This window comes from Salvelinus fontinalis, chromosome 9 (genome assembly GCF_029448725.1).
Source record: "Salvelinus fontinalis isolate EN_2023a chromosome 9, ASM2944872v1, whole genome shotgun sequence".
In the NCBI taxonomy this organism is placed as follows: Eukaryota; Metazoa; Chordata; class Actinopteri; order Salmoniformes; family Salmonidae; genus Salvelinus; species Salvelinus fontinalis.
Window position 1 is genome coordinate 3,402,563 of NC_074673.1, and position 16,107 is coordinate 3,418,669.

A 16,107-nucleotide genomic window follows, 5' to 3' on the forward strand; every position below is an offset into this window, starting at 1 on the left:
ACAGTAGGCCTAGTGTTTATCATGAAGGGTTTACAGTAGGTCTAGTGTTTATTATGAAGGGTTTACAGTTGGCCTAGTGTTTATCATGAAGGGTTTACAGTAGACCTACTAGTGTTTATCACGCAGGTTTTACAGTAGACCTAGTGTTTATCCTGAAGGGTTTACAGTAGGTCTAGTGTTTATCATGAAGGGTTTCCAGTTGGCCTAGTGTTTATCATGAAGGGTTTACAGTAGACCTACTAGTGTTTATCATGAAGGGTTTACAGTAGGCCTAGTGTTTATCATGAAGGGCTTACAGTAGGCCTAGTGTTTATCATGAAGGGTTTACAGTAGGCCTAGTGTTTATCATGAAGGGTTTACAGTAGACCTACTAGTGTTTATCATGAAGGGTTTACAGTAGACCTACTAGTGTTTATCCTGAAGGGTTTACAGTAGGCCTAGTGTTTATCATGAAGGGTTTACAGTAGGCCTAGTGTTTATCATGAAGGGTTTACAGTAGACCTACTAGTGTTTATCATGAAGGGTTTACAGTAGACCTACTAGTGTTTATCCTGAAGGGTTTACAGTAGGCCTAGTGTTTATCATGAAGGGTTTACAGTAGGCCTAGTGTTTATCATGAAGGGTTTACAGTAGGCCTACTAGTGAGGAGAGATCATTTTGTGGGTCATTGTCGGTGTTCTTCCATTGCCAGGCTGCCATGTTCTCCTGCTGTTTGAGGTCACGGTGAAACAGGTCCTACAGTATATACTAGGCTTTATCCTCTAGCCTGGGAGAGAGATCATTTTGTGGCTCATTCAGACACGAGATAACTTGGCAATCATTGCCTGACCGACTGCCACCTGTCCCACTGCTGTAGTATGAGGGAGTTGACAGTGAAATAGGATTAAAAGTCCCAATAAAGCTTGGCTGCTGGCTGCAAACTGAGGTCAGGGCTTAGCCAGGTGTCTGTCTGTGGGGCGGGGTCAGCTTGACCCATTGAACAAGGTAGCAATGAACCAGTTAGCATTGAACCAGGTAGCAATTAACCAGGTAGCATTGAACGAGGTAGCATTGAACCAGGTGGCATTAAACCAGGTAGCAATGAACGAGGTAGCATTGAACCAGGTGGCATTAAACCAGGTAGCAATGAACCAGGTAGCATTGAACCAGGTAGCATTGAACCAGGTAGCATTGAACCAGGTAGCATTGAACCAGGTGGCATTGAACCAGGTAGCATTGAACCAGGTAGCATTGAACCAGGTAGCATTGAACCAGGTGGCATTGAACCAGGTAGCAATGAACCAGGTAGCATTGAACGAGGTAGCATTGAACCAGGTAGCATTGAACCAGGTGGCATTAAACCAGGTAGCATTGAACCAGGTAGCATTGAACCAGGTAGCATTGAACCAGGTAGCATTGAACCAGGTGGCATTAAACCAGGTAGAAATGAACCAGGTAGCATTGAACCAGGTAGCATTGAACCAGGTAGCATTGAACCAGGTAGCATTGAACCAGGTAGCATTGAACCAGGTAGCATTGAACCAGGTAGCATTGAACCAGGTGGCATTAAACCAGGTAGCATTGAACCAGGTAGCATTGAACCAGGTAGCATTGAACCAGGTAGCATTGAACCAGGTAGCATTGAACCAGGTAGCATTGAACCAGGTAGCATTGAACCAGGTAGCATTGAACCAGGTAGCATTGAACCAGGTAGCATTGAACCAGGTAGCATTGAACCAGGTAGCATTGAACCAGGTAGCAATGAACCAGGTAGCATTGAACCAGGTGGCATTAAACCAGGTAGCAATGAACCAGGTAGCATTGAACCAGGTAGCATTGAACCAGGTAGCATTGAACCAGGTAGCTGGCTACTGATCATATATGCCATTTAGCAGATGCTTCTATCCAAAGCGATTTGCAGTCATGCTGCGCACATTTTATACATGGAATGTAACCCACAATCCTGGTCATTGCAAGCCTCATGCCCTACCAACCTACCAATACGTCATGTCACGTGACCTATTGTATTCTATTCTACTTTATTGTATTCTAGGCTATATTCTTCTAATCTATTCTATTTTAAATATACTATTTGTTTATTGAACGACCATAATGATAAGGGTGGCTTCATTAATAATTAATCTACACTGTAGTGTACACAGCAACTAACGTATATTGTTCTATCCGTGCAGCCTACAAAATGTAATCTCGCGGGATTTGCCACCGCAGATGAGAAGGGTCCCTACCCCATTGAAGTTGACAAGTAAAATGGTTAGTGTTTGGTAGGGATTGTGGTCAAGGTAAGGATTTTACGGTTAGGATTTAGGGTAGGGACGTACCAGGGATCCCAGATAGCACTAACCGACGAGAAAGGTGGTTCCTTCGAGCGATTTCATCACCGCGCACCGCCACTGCACAGGTGGCGTGGCGTCATGCACTCGTCGGTTGAGCGAGCGCGCCGCGTTTTTTTTGCGTAACCCGATTGGAGTATTAGAGGAAGCTTCCTTCCATTAGATTGGTATCTACCCGGTAACCCGGTCCCCTCACTCCACACCACCACTTTCCCCATTACCGGCATCTACCACCCGAGTCGATGTTACCTGGAAAACGAAGTGTCGAAATTATGTCGGTTTCGGTGGCGTTCATTGGAGTACTGATGCTGCATTCGGTCTCCTCGCAGAACGGTAAGAATGTGAAGTGCACGGCTGCCCTGCCGCCCGGTAGAAATACCGGGACATCATGGCTCCTTGCGGGTTTTTAACTGGACACTCAATGATCTTGCTTCAAATTCTGTCATAATATCATGGCCCTGGATTTAAAAAAATTGCGTCAAATCCTTGCAGTGAATAGTGATTTATAGACTATCCACATGTTTTTCAGTGAATGTAGTAGAAAAAGGCAGCAAATTACAAGGACATATTTCGACCCTCTTATTTATATTTTATTGTATTAATTATGTTCATACCCGAAGCAATGCGGTGAATAGAATTACAGAATTAAGGCTATGAATTGAATTAAATTATTATCGAATAATAGCATATTAGCACCCATGCGAGTCATTTGTTACAAAGTGCCAATAAACCATGAATGGCCATCACTGTCAATTGGATGGATTGTTTCCCGTTATTAATACAGGCCTGCGATTAATTTATACATTCCTTTAAACTAGCCTAGGCCTATATGTTTATCTATGTCCACAAAATACATGTTTTATTTCCTAATGACATTACATCTTCATTAGAATGTAACGGGGACTAGACCATGAGGAGCCGTTCCTTGATTAACAAGGACTTGTTATATGTGTACAGTAAATTGTGATATCATCACATAGTCTATGTCCTACCCGACCATGGCCCCGCTCAAATGTAAAAAAAACGTTTAGTTCGCCCTCCTTGTCCTCTCTCAAATAACCCGACATGACTCAGCCATTCACCTGTTACTGGTCTTGTCGTGGCTACATCGAAGCATCATTTCAACTCCTACAGGTTGAAATGAACCAGAAACACCTCACGGGGCCGAAGCTTTTCATCAGACAGACGTTGAGAACAGAACGCCATTCAATCATGTTGTGTGTCCAGATGTAATTGTAAGATGCTTGATGGTTGGTATATGCAGCTAGTCAGAGAAGCAGAGAGGCAGGCAGTCAGAGAAGCAGGCAGGCAGGCAGGCAGAGAAGCAGATGCAGGCAGTCAGAGAGGCAGGCAGTCAGAGAAGCAGGCAGAGAAGCAGATGCAGGCAGTCAGAGAGGCAGGCAGTCAGAGAGGCAGGCAGTCAGAGAAGCAGGCAGTCAGAGAAGCAGATGCAGGCAGTCAGAGAGGCAGGCAGTCAGAGAGGCAGGCAGGCAGAGAAGCAGGCAGGCAGAGAAGCAGATGCAGGCAGTCAGAGAGGCAAGCAGTCAGAGAAGCAGGCAGTCAGAGAAACAGGCAGTCAGAGAGGCAGGCAGGCAGAGAGGCAGGCAGTCAGAGAAGCAGATGCAGGCAGTCAGAGTAGCAGGCAGTCAGAGTAGCAGGCAGGCAGAGAAGCAGATGCAGGCAGTCAGAGAGGCAAGCAGTCAGAGAGGCAGGCAGTCAGAGAGGCAGGCAGGCAGCCAAATCAAAGCACATGTTATTGGTCACATGCAGATGTTATTACTGGTGTTGCGAAATGCTTGTGTTCCTCGCTCCAACAGTGCAGAGAAGCAGGCAGAAAGGCGGGCAGGCAGAAAAGCAGGCAGGCACTGACTGACTGTAAATAGCTCCACCAGTCCATTCTGCTGCATGTTGCTATTTTTAGACTGTAGATCACTCAGCACTGGGAACCATAGCTTTGATATGTCCTCTCTCCTCCTGCAACACACACCACTATGCCTTTAATGTCCTCTCCTCCTGGAACACACACACCACTATGCCTTTAATGTCCTCTCCTCCTGGAACACACACACCACTTTGCCTTTAATGTCCTCTCCTCCTGGAACACACACACCACTATGCCTTTAATGTCCTCTCCTCCTGGAACACACACACCACTTTGCCTTTAATGTCCTCTCCTCCTGCAACACACACACCACTATGCCTTTAATGCCCTCTCCTCCTGGAACACACACACCACTTTGCCTTTAATGTCCTCTCCTCCTGGAACACACACACAGCACTATGTCTTTAATGTCCTCTCCTCCTGCACACACACCACTATGCCTTTAATGTCCTCTCCTCCTGCAACACACACACCACTATGCCTTTAATGTCCTCTCCTCCTGGAACACACACACCACTATGCCTTTAATGTCCTCTCCTGCACGAGGAGAATGGATCGGTTAACTCTTCACAGAGAGAGATGCAGGACGAGGCACTGTGGAATGCTATTGATTTAAAGTAACTGTCCAGTGTTTCCAGATTTCTATGAAATATGACCTATAATTACTTACAATATCAGTGAAATAGTTTTCCTTCCCCCTAAATTGTATGGTAATTAAGTATGTTTATAAATCCTGTTCATCTCTGAGCGGTTGTTTTGAGTTTGGGGGGGGGGGGGGGTACCCCCCCATCCCTTACACCAACACATAAACAAAAAAAATAAAAATAAAAAGTTTTGTCCACTCAGTGTTTATCATTCCTGTAAGACAAAAAAAAACTTTTCACAGGCCCTGTGCTTTTAAATTGTGTTCCTAAGGGAATTTACACATGTTTAGAGCACCACCATTAGGTTAAGGTAAAATATCAACAACAACATTTTGAACAAAAATATCATTTTGGAACAGTAATTGGTGACATATTTTATCTCCAACCAAGACTTTCAAATCTCTTATCCCCCCCCCTCACTCCCGAGAAAAATAAAAAAACGTTTCTATAGTAGTCACATCGTTTCTGAGACCCTTATCTAAATTCCACAGTTCATACCTTTCTAACAGTACTAAGTATGTGTTTGTAGGACTTATAGCTGTGAAACCAAAATGTACTTTATGAGGGTAGTATACAATATTATGTGTAGTTTAGAAAATGCCACAAGAGGGCGGTAGAGTTTAACAGGTGTTAAAAAGCAGCTTTTCAGTGTTTGAAAGGTGTGGGCTTACCCCAACAAAATGATGGTGTGGGTGAATCCCAATAACAGACGGGTGTGGGTGTATACCGGGGTCGTTACAAATATTAATGCTAGTAGACCGCTGATTGGCCAGCTCGTCCACCTCAGGAGTATGACATCATACTCTATGAGGAAATAGCAAGCATTTTTAAAATGGTCTGTTTGAGGTGGCGGTTTTAAAGTTTTTTTTTTTCTTCTTCAATTTATGCTTTGGCCACAAATAAGACAATAGGGTGAGTCAACAACAGTATTTGGGTATGAGTTAACAGAATATTAACTTTTGTAAGTGAGATTTTCACTGGACAGTTACTTTAAATACAGAGTGGAGACATACATTATCTTCAGAAAGTATTCACACTCATTGATTTTTTCCACATTATGTTGTGTTACAAACTGGGATTTAAATTGATTTAATTGTAAAAAAAAATTGTCAACAATCTACACAAAATACTCTGCAATGTCAAAAGTTTTAGAACACCTACTCATTCAAGGATTTTTCTTTATTTCTTCTATTTTCTACATTGTAGAATAATAGTGAAGACATCAAAACTATGAAATAACACATATGGAATCATGTAGTAAAGAAAAAAGTGTTAAACAAATCAAAATATATTTTACATTTGAGATTCTTCAAAGTATCCACCCTTTGCCTTGATGCCAGCTTTGGACACTCTTGACATTTTCTCAACCAACTTCATGAGGTAGTAACCTGGAATGCATTTCAATTAACAGGTGTGCCTTGTTAAAAGTTAATCTGTGGAATTTCTTTCCTTAATGTGTTTGAGCCAATCAGTTGTGTTGTGACAAGGTAGGGTGGTATACAGAAGATGGCCCTATTTGGTAAAAGACCAAGTCCATATTATGGCAAGAACAGCTCAAATAAGCAAAGAGAAACGACAGCCCATCATTATTTTAAGACATGGTCAGTTAATCCGGACATTTTCAAGAATTTGAAAGTTTCTTCAAGTACAGTCGCAAAAACCATCAAGCGCTATGATGAAACTGGCTCTCATGAGGACCGCCACAGGAAAGGAAGACCCAGAGTTACCTCTGCTGCAGAGGATAAGTTCATTAGATTTAACTGCACATCAGATTGCAGCCCAAATATATACTTTGCAGAGTTCAAGTAAAAGACACATCTCAACATCAACTGTTCAGAGGAGACTGTGTGAATCAGGCCTTCATGGTCGAATTGCTGCAAAGAAACCACTACTAAAGGACACCAATAATAAGAAGAGACTTGCTTGGGCCAAGAAACACAAGCAATGGACATTAAACCGGTGGAAATGTGTCCTTTGGTCTTATGAGTCCAAACTTGAGATTTTTGTTTCCAACCACTGTGTCTTTTTGAGACGCAGAGTAGATGAACGGAACATTTCCGCCTATGTGGTTCCCACCGTGAAGCATGGAGGAGGAGGTTTGATGGTGTGGGGGTGCTTTGCTGGTGACACTGTGATTTATTTAAAATTCAAGACACACTTAACTAGCATGGCTACCACAGCATTCTGCAGCGATACGCCATCCCATCTGGTTTGCACTTAGTGGGTCTATCATTTGTTTTTCAATAGGACAATGACCCAACACACCTCCAGGCTGTGTAAGGGCTATTTGATCAAGAAGGAGAGTGATGGAGTGCTGCATCTGATGACCGGGCCTCCACAATCACCCGTCCTCAACCTAATTGAGATGGTTTGGGATGAGTTGGACTACGGAATGAAGGAAAAGCAGCCAACAGGTGCTCAGCATATGTAGGAACTGCTTCAAGACTGTAGGAAAAACATTAAAGGTGAAGCTGGTTGAGAAAACGCCAAGAGTGTCCAAAGCTGTCATCAAAGCAAAGGGTGGCTACTTTGAAGAATTTGTTTCACACTTTTTTGGTTACTACATGATTCCATATGTGTTATGTCATAGTTTTGATGTCTTCAGTACTATTCTATAATGTAGAAAATAGTAAAAATAAAGAAAATCTTTAAATCTCACCGCCAGAATCACTCCTCTATTGGGGGTGTCTTGCTAATTGCCTATAATTTCCACCTTTTATCTATTCCATTTGCACAACAGCATGTGAAATGTATTGTCAATCAGTGTTGCTTCCGAAGTGGACAGTTTGATTTCACAGAAGTGTGATTGACGTGGAGTTACATTGTGTTGTTTATGTGTTCCCTTTATTTTTTGAGCAGTGTATATATATATATATACAGTGGGGAGAACAAGTATTAGATACACTGACGATTTTGCAGGTTTTCCTACTTACAAAGCATGTAGAGGTCTGTCATTTTTATCATAGGTACACTTCAACCGTGAGAGACGGAATCTAAAACAAAAATCCAGAAAATCACATTGTATGATTTTTAAGTAATTAATTTGCATTTTATTTAGTCCAGGTCTGGGAGGAGTACCCTCAGGAGACCATCCGCCACCTCATCAGGAGCATGCCCAGGCATTGTAGGGAGGTCATACAGGCACGTGGAGGCCACACACACTACTGAGCCTAATTTTTACTTGTTTTAAGGACATTACCTCAAAGTTGGATCAGCCTGTAGTGTGGTTTTCCACTTTTATTTGAGTGTGACTCCAAATCCAGACCTCCATGGGTTGATACATTTGATTTCCATTGATAATTTTTGTGTGATTTTGTTGTCAGCACATTCAACTATGTAAAGAAAATAATACTTTTTTGCCCCTTTAAAAATCCTACAAAGTGATTTTCTGGATTTCTTTTTCTCATTTTGTCTGTCATAGTTGAAGTGTACCTATGATGAAAATTACAGGCCTCTCTCATCTTTTTAAGTGGGAGAACTTGCACAATTGGTGGCTGACTAAATACGTTTTCCCCCCACTGTATGTCCATTATTCTGTTTAAAATTCTTCAAGCTCTGTCAAAATTGGTTGTTGATCATTGCTAGACAGCCATCATTTTCAGGTCTTGCCTTAGATTTTCAAGCAGATTTAAGTCAAAACTGCAACTCGGCCACTCAGGAACATTCACTGTATGTCACCTCTCCTCAGTGGTTTAGATAGGTGTAAGGAATGGCTGTGAAGTTACGTATATGTGACTCCAACGTGTCTAAGTGAATAGGGTAGACCTATAAAGGCTATATTATAGATGGCTTTTCTTCTTCAACTGTCTCAAAACACATGGGAAGGAAAGGTCTGAGAACAGAGCATAGTAGAGCAGGACAGAGCACAGTAGAGCAGGACAGAGCATAGTAGAGCAGAACAGAGCATAGTAGAGCAGGACAGAGCATAGTAGAGCAGGACAGAGCATAGTAGAGCAGGACAGAGCATAGTAGAGCAGGACAGAGCATAGTAGAGCAGGACAGAGCATAGTAGAGCAGGACAGAGCATAGTAGAGCAGGACAGAGCATAGTAGAGCAGGACAGAGCATAGTAGAGCAGAACAGAGCATAGTAGAGCAGAACAGAGCATAGTAGAGCAGGACAGAGCATAGTAGAGCAGGACAGAGCATAGTAGAGCAGGACAGAGCACAGTAGAGCAGAACAGAGCATAGTAGAGCAGAACAGAGCATAGTAGAGCAGGACAGAGCAGGACAGAGCATAGTAGAGCAGGACAGAGCACAGTAGAGCAGAACAGAGCATAGTAGAGCAGGACAGAGCATAGTAGAGCAGGACAGAGCATAGTAGAGCAGAACAGAGCATAGTAGAGCAGGACAGAGCATAGTAGAGCAGAACAGAGCATAGTAGAGCAGGACAGAGCATAGTAGAGCAGGACAGAGCATAGTAGAGCAGGACAGAGCATAGTAGAGCAGGACAGAGCATAGTAGAGCAGAACAGAGCATAGTAGAGCAGGACAGAGCATAGTAGAGCAGGACAGAGCATAGTAGAGCAGGACAGAGCATAGTAGAGCAGGACAGAGCATAGTAGAGCAGAACAGAGCATAGTAGAGCAGGACAGAGCATAGTAGAGCAGGACAGAGCATAGTAGAGCAGGACAGAGCATAGTAGAGCAGAACAGAGCATAGTAGAGCAGGACAGAGCATAGTAGAGCAGGACAGAGCATAGTAGAGCAGGACAGAGCATAGTAGAGCAGGACAGAGCATAGTAGAGCAGAACAGAGCATAGTAGAGCAGAACAGAGCATAGTAGAGCAGGACAGAGCATAGTAGAGCAGGACAGAGCATAGTAGAGCAGGACAGAGCACAGTAGAGCAGAACAGAGCATAGTAGAGCAGAACAGAGCATAGTAGAGCAGGACAGAGCAGGACAGAGCATAGTAGAGCAGGACAGAGCACAGTAGAGCAGAACAGAGCATAGTAGAGCAGAACAGAGCATAGTAGAGCAGGACAGAGCATAGTAGAGCAGAACAGAGCATAGTAGAGCAGGACAGAGCATAGTAGAGCAGAACAGAGCATAGTAGAGCAGGACAGAGCATAGTAGAGCAGGACAGAGCATAGTAGAGCAGGACAGAGCATAGTAGAGCAGGACAGAGCATAGTAGAGCAGAACAGAGCATAGTAGAGCAGGACAGAGCATAGTAGAGCAGGACAGAGCATAGTAGAGCAGGACAGAGCATAGTAGAGCAGAACAGAGCATAGTAGAGCAGAACAGAGCATAGTAGAGCAGGACAGAGCATAGTAGAGCAGAACAGAGCATAGTAGAGCAGAACAGAGCATAGTAGAGCAGGACAGAGCATAATAGAGCAGAACAGAGCATAGTAGAGCAGGACAGAGCATAGTAGAGCAGAACAGAGCATAGTAGAGCAGAACAGAGCATAGTAGAGCAGAACAGAGCATAGTAGAGCAGGACAGAGCATAGTAGAGCAGAACAGAGCATAGTAGAGCAGAACAGAGCATAGTAGAGCAGGACAGAGCATAATAGAGCAGAACAGAGCATAGTAGAGCAGGACAGAGCATAGTAGAGCAGAACAGAGCATAGTAGAGCAGGACAGAGCATAGTAGAGCAGAACAGAGCATAGTAGAGCAGGACAGAGCATAGTAGAGCAGGACAGAGCATAGTAGAGCAGAACAGAGCATAGTAGAGCAGAACAGAGCATAGTAGAGCAGGACAGAGCAGAACAGAGCATAGTAGAGCAGAACAGAGCACAGTAGAGCAGAACAGAGCATAGTAGAGCAGGACAGAGCAGAACAGAGCATAGTAGAGCAGGACAGAGCAGAACAGAGCATAGTAGAGCAGGACAGAGCATAGTAGAACAGGACAGAGCAGAACAGAGCATAGTAGAGCAGAACAGAGCATAGTAGAGCAGAACAGAGCATAGTAGAGCATAGTAGAGCAGAACAGAGCATAGTAGAGCAGGACAGAGCACAGTAGAGCATAGTAGAGCAGGACAGAGCATAGTAGAGCAGGACAGAGCATAGTAGAGCAGGACAGACCAGAACAGAGCATAGTAGAGCAGAACAGAGCATAATAGAGCAGGACAGAGCACAGTAGAGCAGGACAGAGCATAGTAGAGCAGGACAGAGCATAGTAGAGCAGGACAGAGCATAGTAGAGCAGGACAGAGCATAGTAGAGCAGGACAGAGCATAGTAGAGCAGGACAGAGCATAGTAGAGCAGGACAGACCAGAACAGAGCATAGTAGGGCAAGACAGAGCACAGTAGAGCAGGACAGAGCATAGTAGAGCAGGACAGAGCATAGTAGAGCAGGACAGACCAGAACAGAGCATAGTAGAGCAGGACAGAGCACAGTAGAGCAGGACAGAGCAGGACAGAGCATAGTAGAGCAGGACAGAGCATAGTAGAGCAGAACAGAGCATAGTAGAGCAGGACAGAGCAGAACAGAGCATAGTAGAGCAGGACAGAGCAGGACAGAGCATAGTAGAGCAGGACAGAGCATAGTAGAGCAGGACAGAGCAGAACAGAGCATAGTAGAGCAGGACAGAGCACAGTAGAGCAGGACAGAGCAGGACAGAGCATAGTAGAGCAGAACAGAGCATAGTAGAGCAGGACAGAGCAGGACAGAGCATAGTAGAGCAGGACAGAGCATAGTAGAGCAGAACAGAGCATAGTAGAGCAGGACAGAGCAGAACAGAGCAGGACAGAGCAGGACAGAGCATAGTAGAGCAGGACAGAGCAGGACAGAGCATAGTAGAGCAGGACAGAGCATAGTAGAGCAGAACAGAGCATAGTAGAGCAGGACAGAGCAGAACAGAGCATAGTAGAGCAGGACAGAGCATAGTAGAGCAGGACAGAGCAGAACAGAGCATAGTAGAGCAGGACAGAGCAGAACAGAATATAGTAGAGCAGGACAGAGCAGAACAGAGCATAGTAGAGCAGGACAGAGCATAGTAGAGCATAGTAGAGCAGAACAGAGCATAGTAGAGCAGGACAGAGCATAGTAGAGCAGGACAGTGCATAGTAGAGCAGGACAGAGCACAGTAGAGCAGGACAGACCAGAACAGAGCATAGTAGAGCAGGACAGAGCATAGTTGAGCATAGTAGAACAGAACAGAGCAACTACAGACCACAGGGGAGACACCATTTATATCAACTAATGGCTAATCATATTTGAAGCCTTGCCAGATTTAACCTACTGCTGTGATAAAGACTCCCCACTGTGCGTGTGTGCTTGCCTGTGTGTGTATGTGTTTCACTTGGCCTCAATGCCACTAATGTATCATTTTTCCAGTCAGTGAGACAGGTTGTCTTTTAATAGATTAATACAACAGGACAGGACTGTTTCAATTAATTTCCCACTGGTGAGAGAATAACATATGATTTGAAAATAACTAAGCAAAGTCACCTACAGTACATCTAGTAGGAATGGGGGATTAGACATGATAGAGTAGTGCCATGACTGTCCTGATCAGGTCAGGTTACAGGAGACCACAACCCTACAGATTATCCCTCACCCCCAACAGAGGAGGATAGATCTAGGGGTCTGAAGATGTGGGGGTTTTATGACCCCTCACGCCCATGGTAAATAATCCACTAAGATTGGTGCGGTACGAACTCATTGGTGGGACCCGGGTCCGTGCAGATTCCCGGATTATGCGACGTTCAGAATGAGATTGTAGAGGAAACTGATTAGACATCGTAGAGTAGGTATGGGGGATTAGACATCGTAGAGTAGGTATGGGGGATTAGACATCATAGAGTAGGTATGGGGGATTAGGTATGGGGGATTAGACATCGTAGAGTAGGTATGGGGGATTAGACATTATAGAGTAGGTATGGGGGATTAGACATCGTAGAGTAGGTATGGGGGATTAGGTATGGGGGATTAGACATCGTAGAGTAGGTATGGGGGATTAGACATCATAGAGTAGGTATGGGGGATTAGACATTATAGAGTAGGTATGGGGGATTAGACATTATAGAGTAGGTATGGGGATTAGACATCATAGAGTAGGTATGGGGGATTAGACATCATAGAGTAGGTATGGGGGATTAGACATCGTAGAGTAGGTATGGGGGATTAGACATCATAGACATCATGGAGTAGGTATGGGGGATTAGACATCATAGAGTAGGTATGGGGGATTAGACATCGTAGAGTAGGTATGGGGGATTAGACATCATAGACATCATATAGTAGGTATGGGGGATTAGACATCGTAGAGTAGATATGGGGGATTAGACATTATAGAGTAGGTATGGGGGATTAGACATCATAGAGTAGGTATGGGGGATTAGACATTATAGAGTAGGTATGGGGGATTAGACATCATAGAGTAGGTATTGGGGATTAGACATCATAGACATCATAGAGTAGGTATGGGGGATTAGACATCGTAGAGTAGGTATGGGGGATTAGACATCATAGAGTAGGTATGGGGGATTAGACATCGTAGAGTAGGTATGGGGGATTAGACATCGTAGAGTAGGTATGGGGGATTAGACATCATAGAGTAGGTATGGGGGATTAGACATCGTAGAGTAGGTATGGGGGATTAGACATCATAGACATCATATAGTAGGTATGGGGGATTAGACATCGTAGAGTAGATATGGGGGATTAGACATTATAGAGTAGGTATGGGGGATTAGACATCGTAGAGTAGGTATGGGGGATTAGACATTATAGAGTAGGTATGGGGGATTAGACATCATAGAGTAGGTATTGGGGATTAGACATCATAGACATCATAGAGTAGGTATGGGGGATTAGACATCGTAGAGTAGGTATGGGGGATTAGACATCATAGAGTAGGTATGGGGGATTAGACATCGTAGAGTAGGTATGGGGGATTAGACATCGTAGAGTAGGTATGGGGGATTAGACATTATAGAGTAGGTATGGGGGATTAGACATCATAGAGTAGGTATGGGGGATTAGACATCGTAGAGTAGGTATGGGGGATTAGACATCGTAGAGTAGATATGGGGGATTAGACATCGTAGAGTAGGTATGGGGGATTAGACATCATAGAGTAGGTATGGGGGATTAGACATCATAGAGTAGGTATGGGGGATTAGACATTGTAGAGTAGGTATGGGGGATTAGACATCGTAGAGTAGATATGGGGGATTAGACATCGTAGAGTTGGTATGGGGGATTAGACATCATAGAGTAGGTATGGGGGATTAGACATCGTAGAGTAGGTATGGGGGAATTAGACATCGTAGAGTAGGTATGGGGGATTAGACATTATAGAGTAGGTATAGGGGATTAGACATTATAGAGTAGGTATGGGGGATTAGACATCATAGAGTAGGTATGGGGGATTAGACATCATAGAGTAGGTATGGGGGATTAGACATCGTAGAGTAGGTATGGGGGATTAGACATCGTAGAGTAGGTATGGGGGATTAGACATCGTAGAGTAGATATGGGGGATTAGACATTATAGAGTAGGTATGGGGGATTAGACATCGTAGAGTAGGTATGGGGGATTAGACATTATAGAGTAGGTATGGGGGATTAGACATCGTAGAGTAGGTATGGGGGATTAGACATCATAGAGTAGGTATGGGGGATTAGACATTATAGAGTAGGTATGGGGGATTAGACATTATAGAGTAGGTATGGGGATTAGACATCATAGAGTAGGTATGGGGGATTAGACATCATAGAGTAGGTATGGGGGATTAGACATCGTAGAGTAGGTATGGGGGATTAGACATCATAGACATCATGGAGTAGGTATGGGGGATTAGACATCATAGAGTAGGTATGGGGGATTAGACATCGTAGAGTAGGTATGGGGGATTAGACATCATAGACATCATATAGTAGGTATGGGGGATTAGACATCGTAGAGTAGATATGGGGGATTAGACATTATAGAGTAGGTATGGGGGATTAGACATCATAGAGTAGGTATGGGGGATTAGACATTATAGAGTAGGTATGGGGGATTAGACATCATAGAGTAGGTATTGGGGATTAGACATCATAGACATCATAGAGTAGGTATGGGGGATTAGACATCGTAGAGTAGGTATGGGGGATTAGACATCATAGAGTAGGTATGGGGGATTAGACATCGTAGAGTAGGTATGGGGGATTAGACATCGTAGAGTAGGTATGGGGGATTAGACATCATAGAGTAGGTATGGGGGATTAGACATCGTAGAGTAGGTATGGGGGATTAGACATCATAGACATCATATAGTAGGTATGGGGGATTAGACATCGTAGAGTAGATATGGGGGATTAGACATTATAGAGTAGGTATGGGGGATTAGACATCGTAGAGTAGGTATGGGGGATTAAACATTATAGAGTAGGTATGGGGGATTAGACATCATAGAGTAGGTATTGGGGATTAGACATCATAGACATCATAGAGTAGGTATGGGGGATTAGACATCGTAGAGTAGGTATGGGGGATTAGACATCATAGAGTAGGTATGGGGGATTAGACATCGTAGAGTAGGTATGGGGGATTAGACATCGTAGAGTAGGTATGGGGGATTAGACATTATAGAGTAGGTATGGGGGATTAGACATCATAGAGTAGGTATGGGGGATTAGACATCGTAGAGTAGGTATGGGGGATTAGACATCGTAGAGTAGATATGGGGGATTAGACATCGTAGAGTAGGTATGGGGGATTAGACATCATAGAGTAGGTATGGGGGATTAGACATCATAGAGTAGGTATGGGGGATTAGACATTGTAGAGTAGGTATGGGGGATTAGACATCGTAGAGTAGATATGGGGGATTAGACATCGTAGAGTTGGTATGGGGGATTAGACATCATAGAGTAGGTATTGGGGATTAGACATCGTAGAGTAGGTATGGGGGAATTAGACATCGTAGAGTAGGTATGGGGGATTAGACATTATAGAGTAGGTATAGGGGATTAGACATTATAGAGTAGGTATGGGGGATTAGACATCATAGAGTAGGTATGGGGGATTAGACATCATAGAGTAGGTATGGGGGATTAGACATCGTAGAGTAGGTATGGGGGATTAGACATCGTAGAGTAGGTATGGGGGATTAGACATCGTAGAGTAGATATGGGGGATTAGACATTATAGAGTAGGTATGGGGGATTAGACATCGTAGAGTAGGTATGGGGGATTAGACATTATAGAGTAGGTATGGGGGATTAGACATCATAGAGTAGGTATTGGGGATTAGACATCATAAACATCATAGAGTAGGTATGGGGGATTAGACATCGTAGAGTAGGTATGGGGGATTA

The 16,107-nt window shown here is 43.9% G+C and overlaps 1 protein-coding gene across 2 annotated transcripts in view; it reads left to right on the top strand.

The window, feature by feature from the left end:
- The first annotated feature begins 2,217 nt into the window (after nucleotides 1-2,217).
- The window catches only part of LOC129861904 (neuroplastin-like), a 68,410-nt gene continuing 54,520 nt past the window's right edge, over nucleotides 2,218-16,107 (top strand). For both annotated transcript variants that reach the window (XM_055933085.1, XM_055933086.1), the window contains exon 1: nucleotides 2,218-2,663. In XM_055933085.1, the coding sequence (XP_055789060.1) occupies nucleotides 2,573-2,663 (91 nt within the window). In that variant the 5' untranslated portion in view covers nucleotides 2,218-2,572. The remainder of the gene's footprint in view (nucleotides 2,664-16,107) is intronic.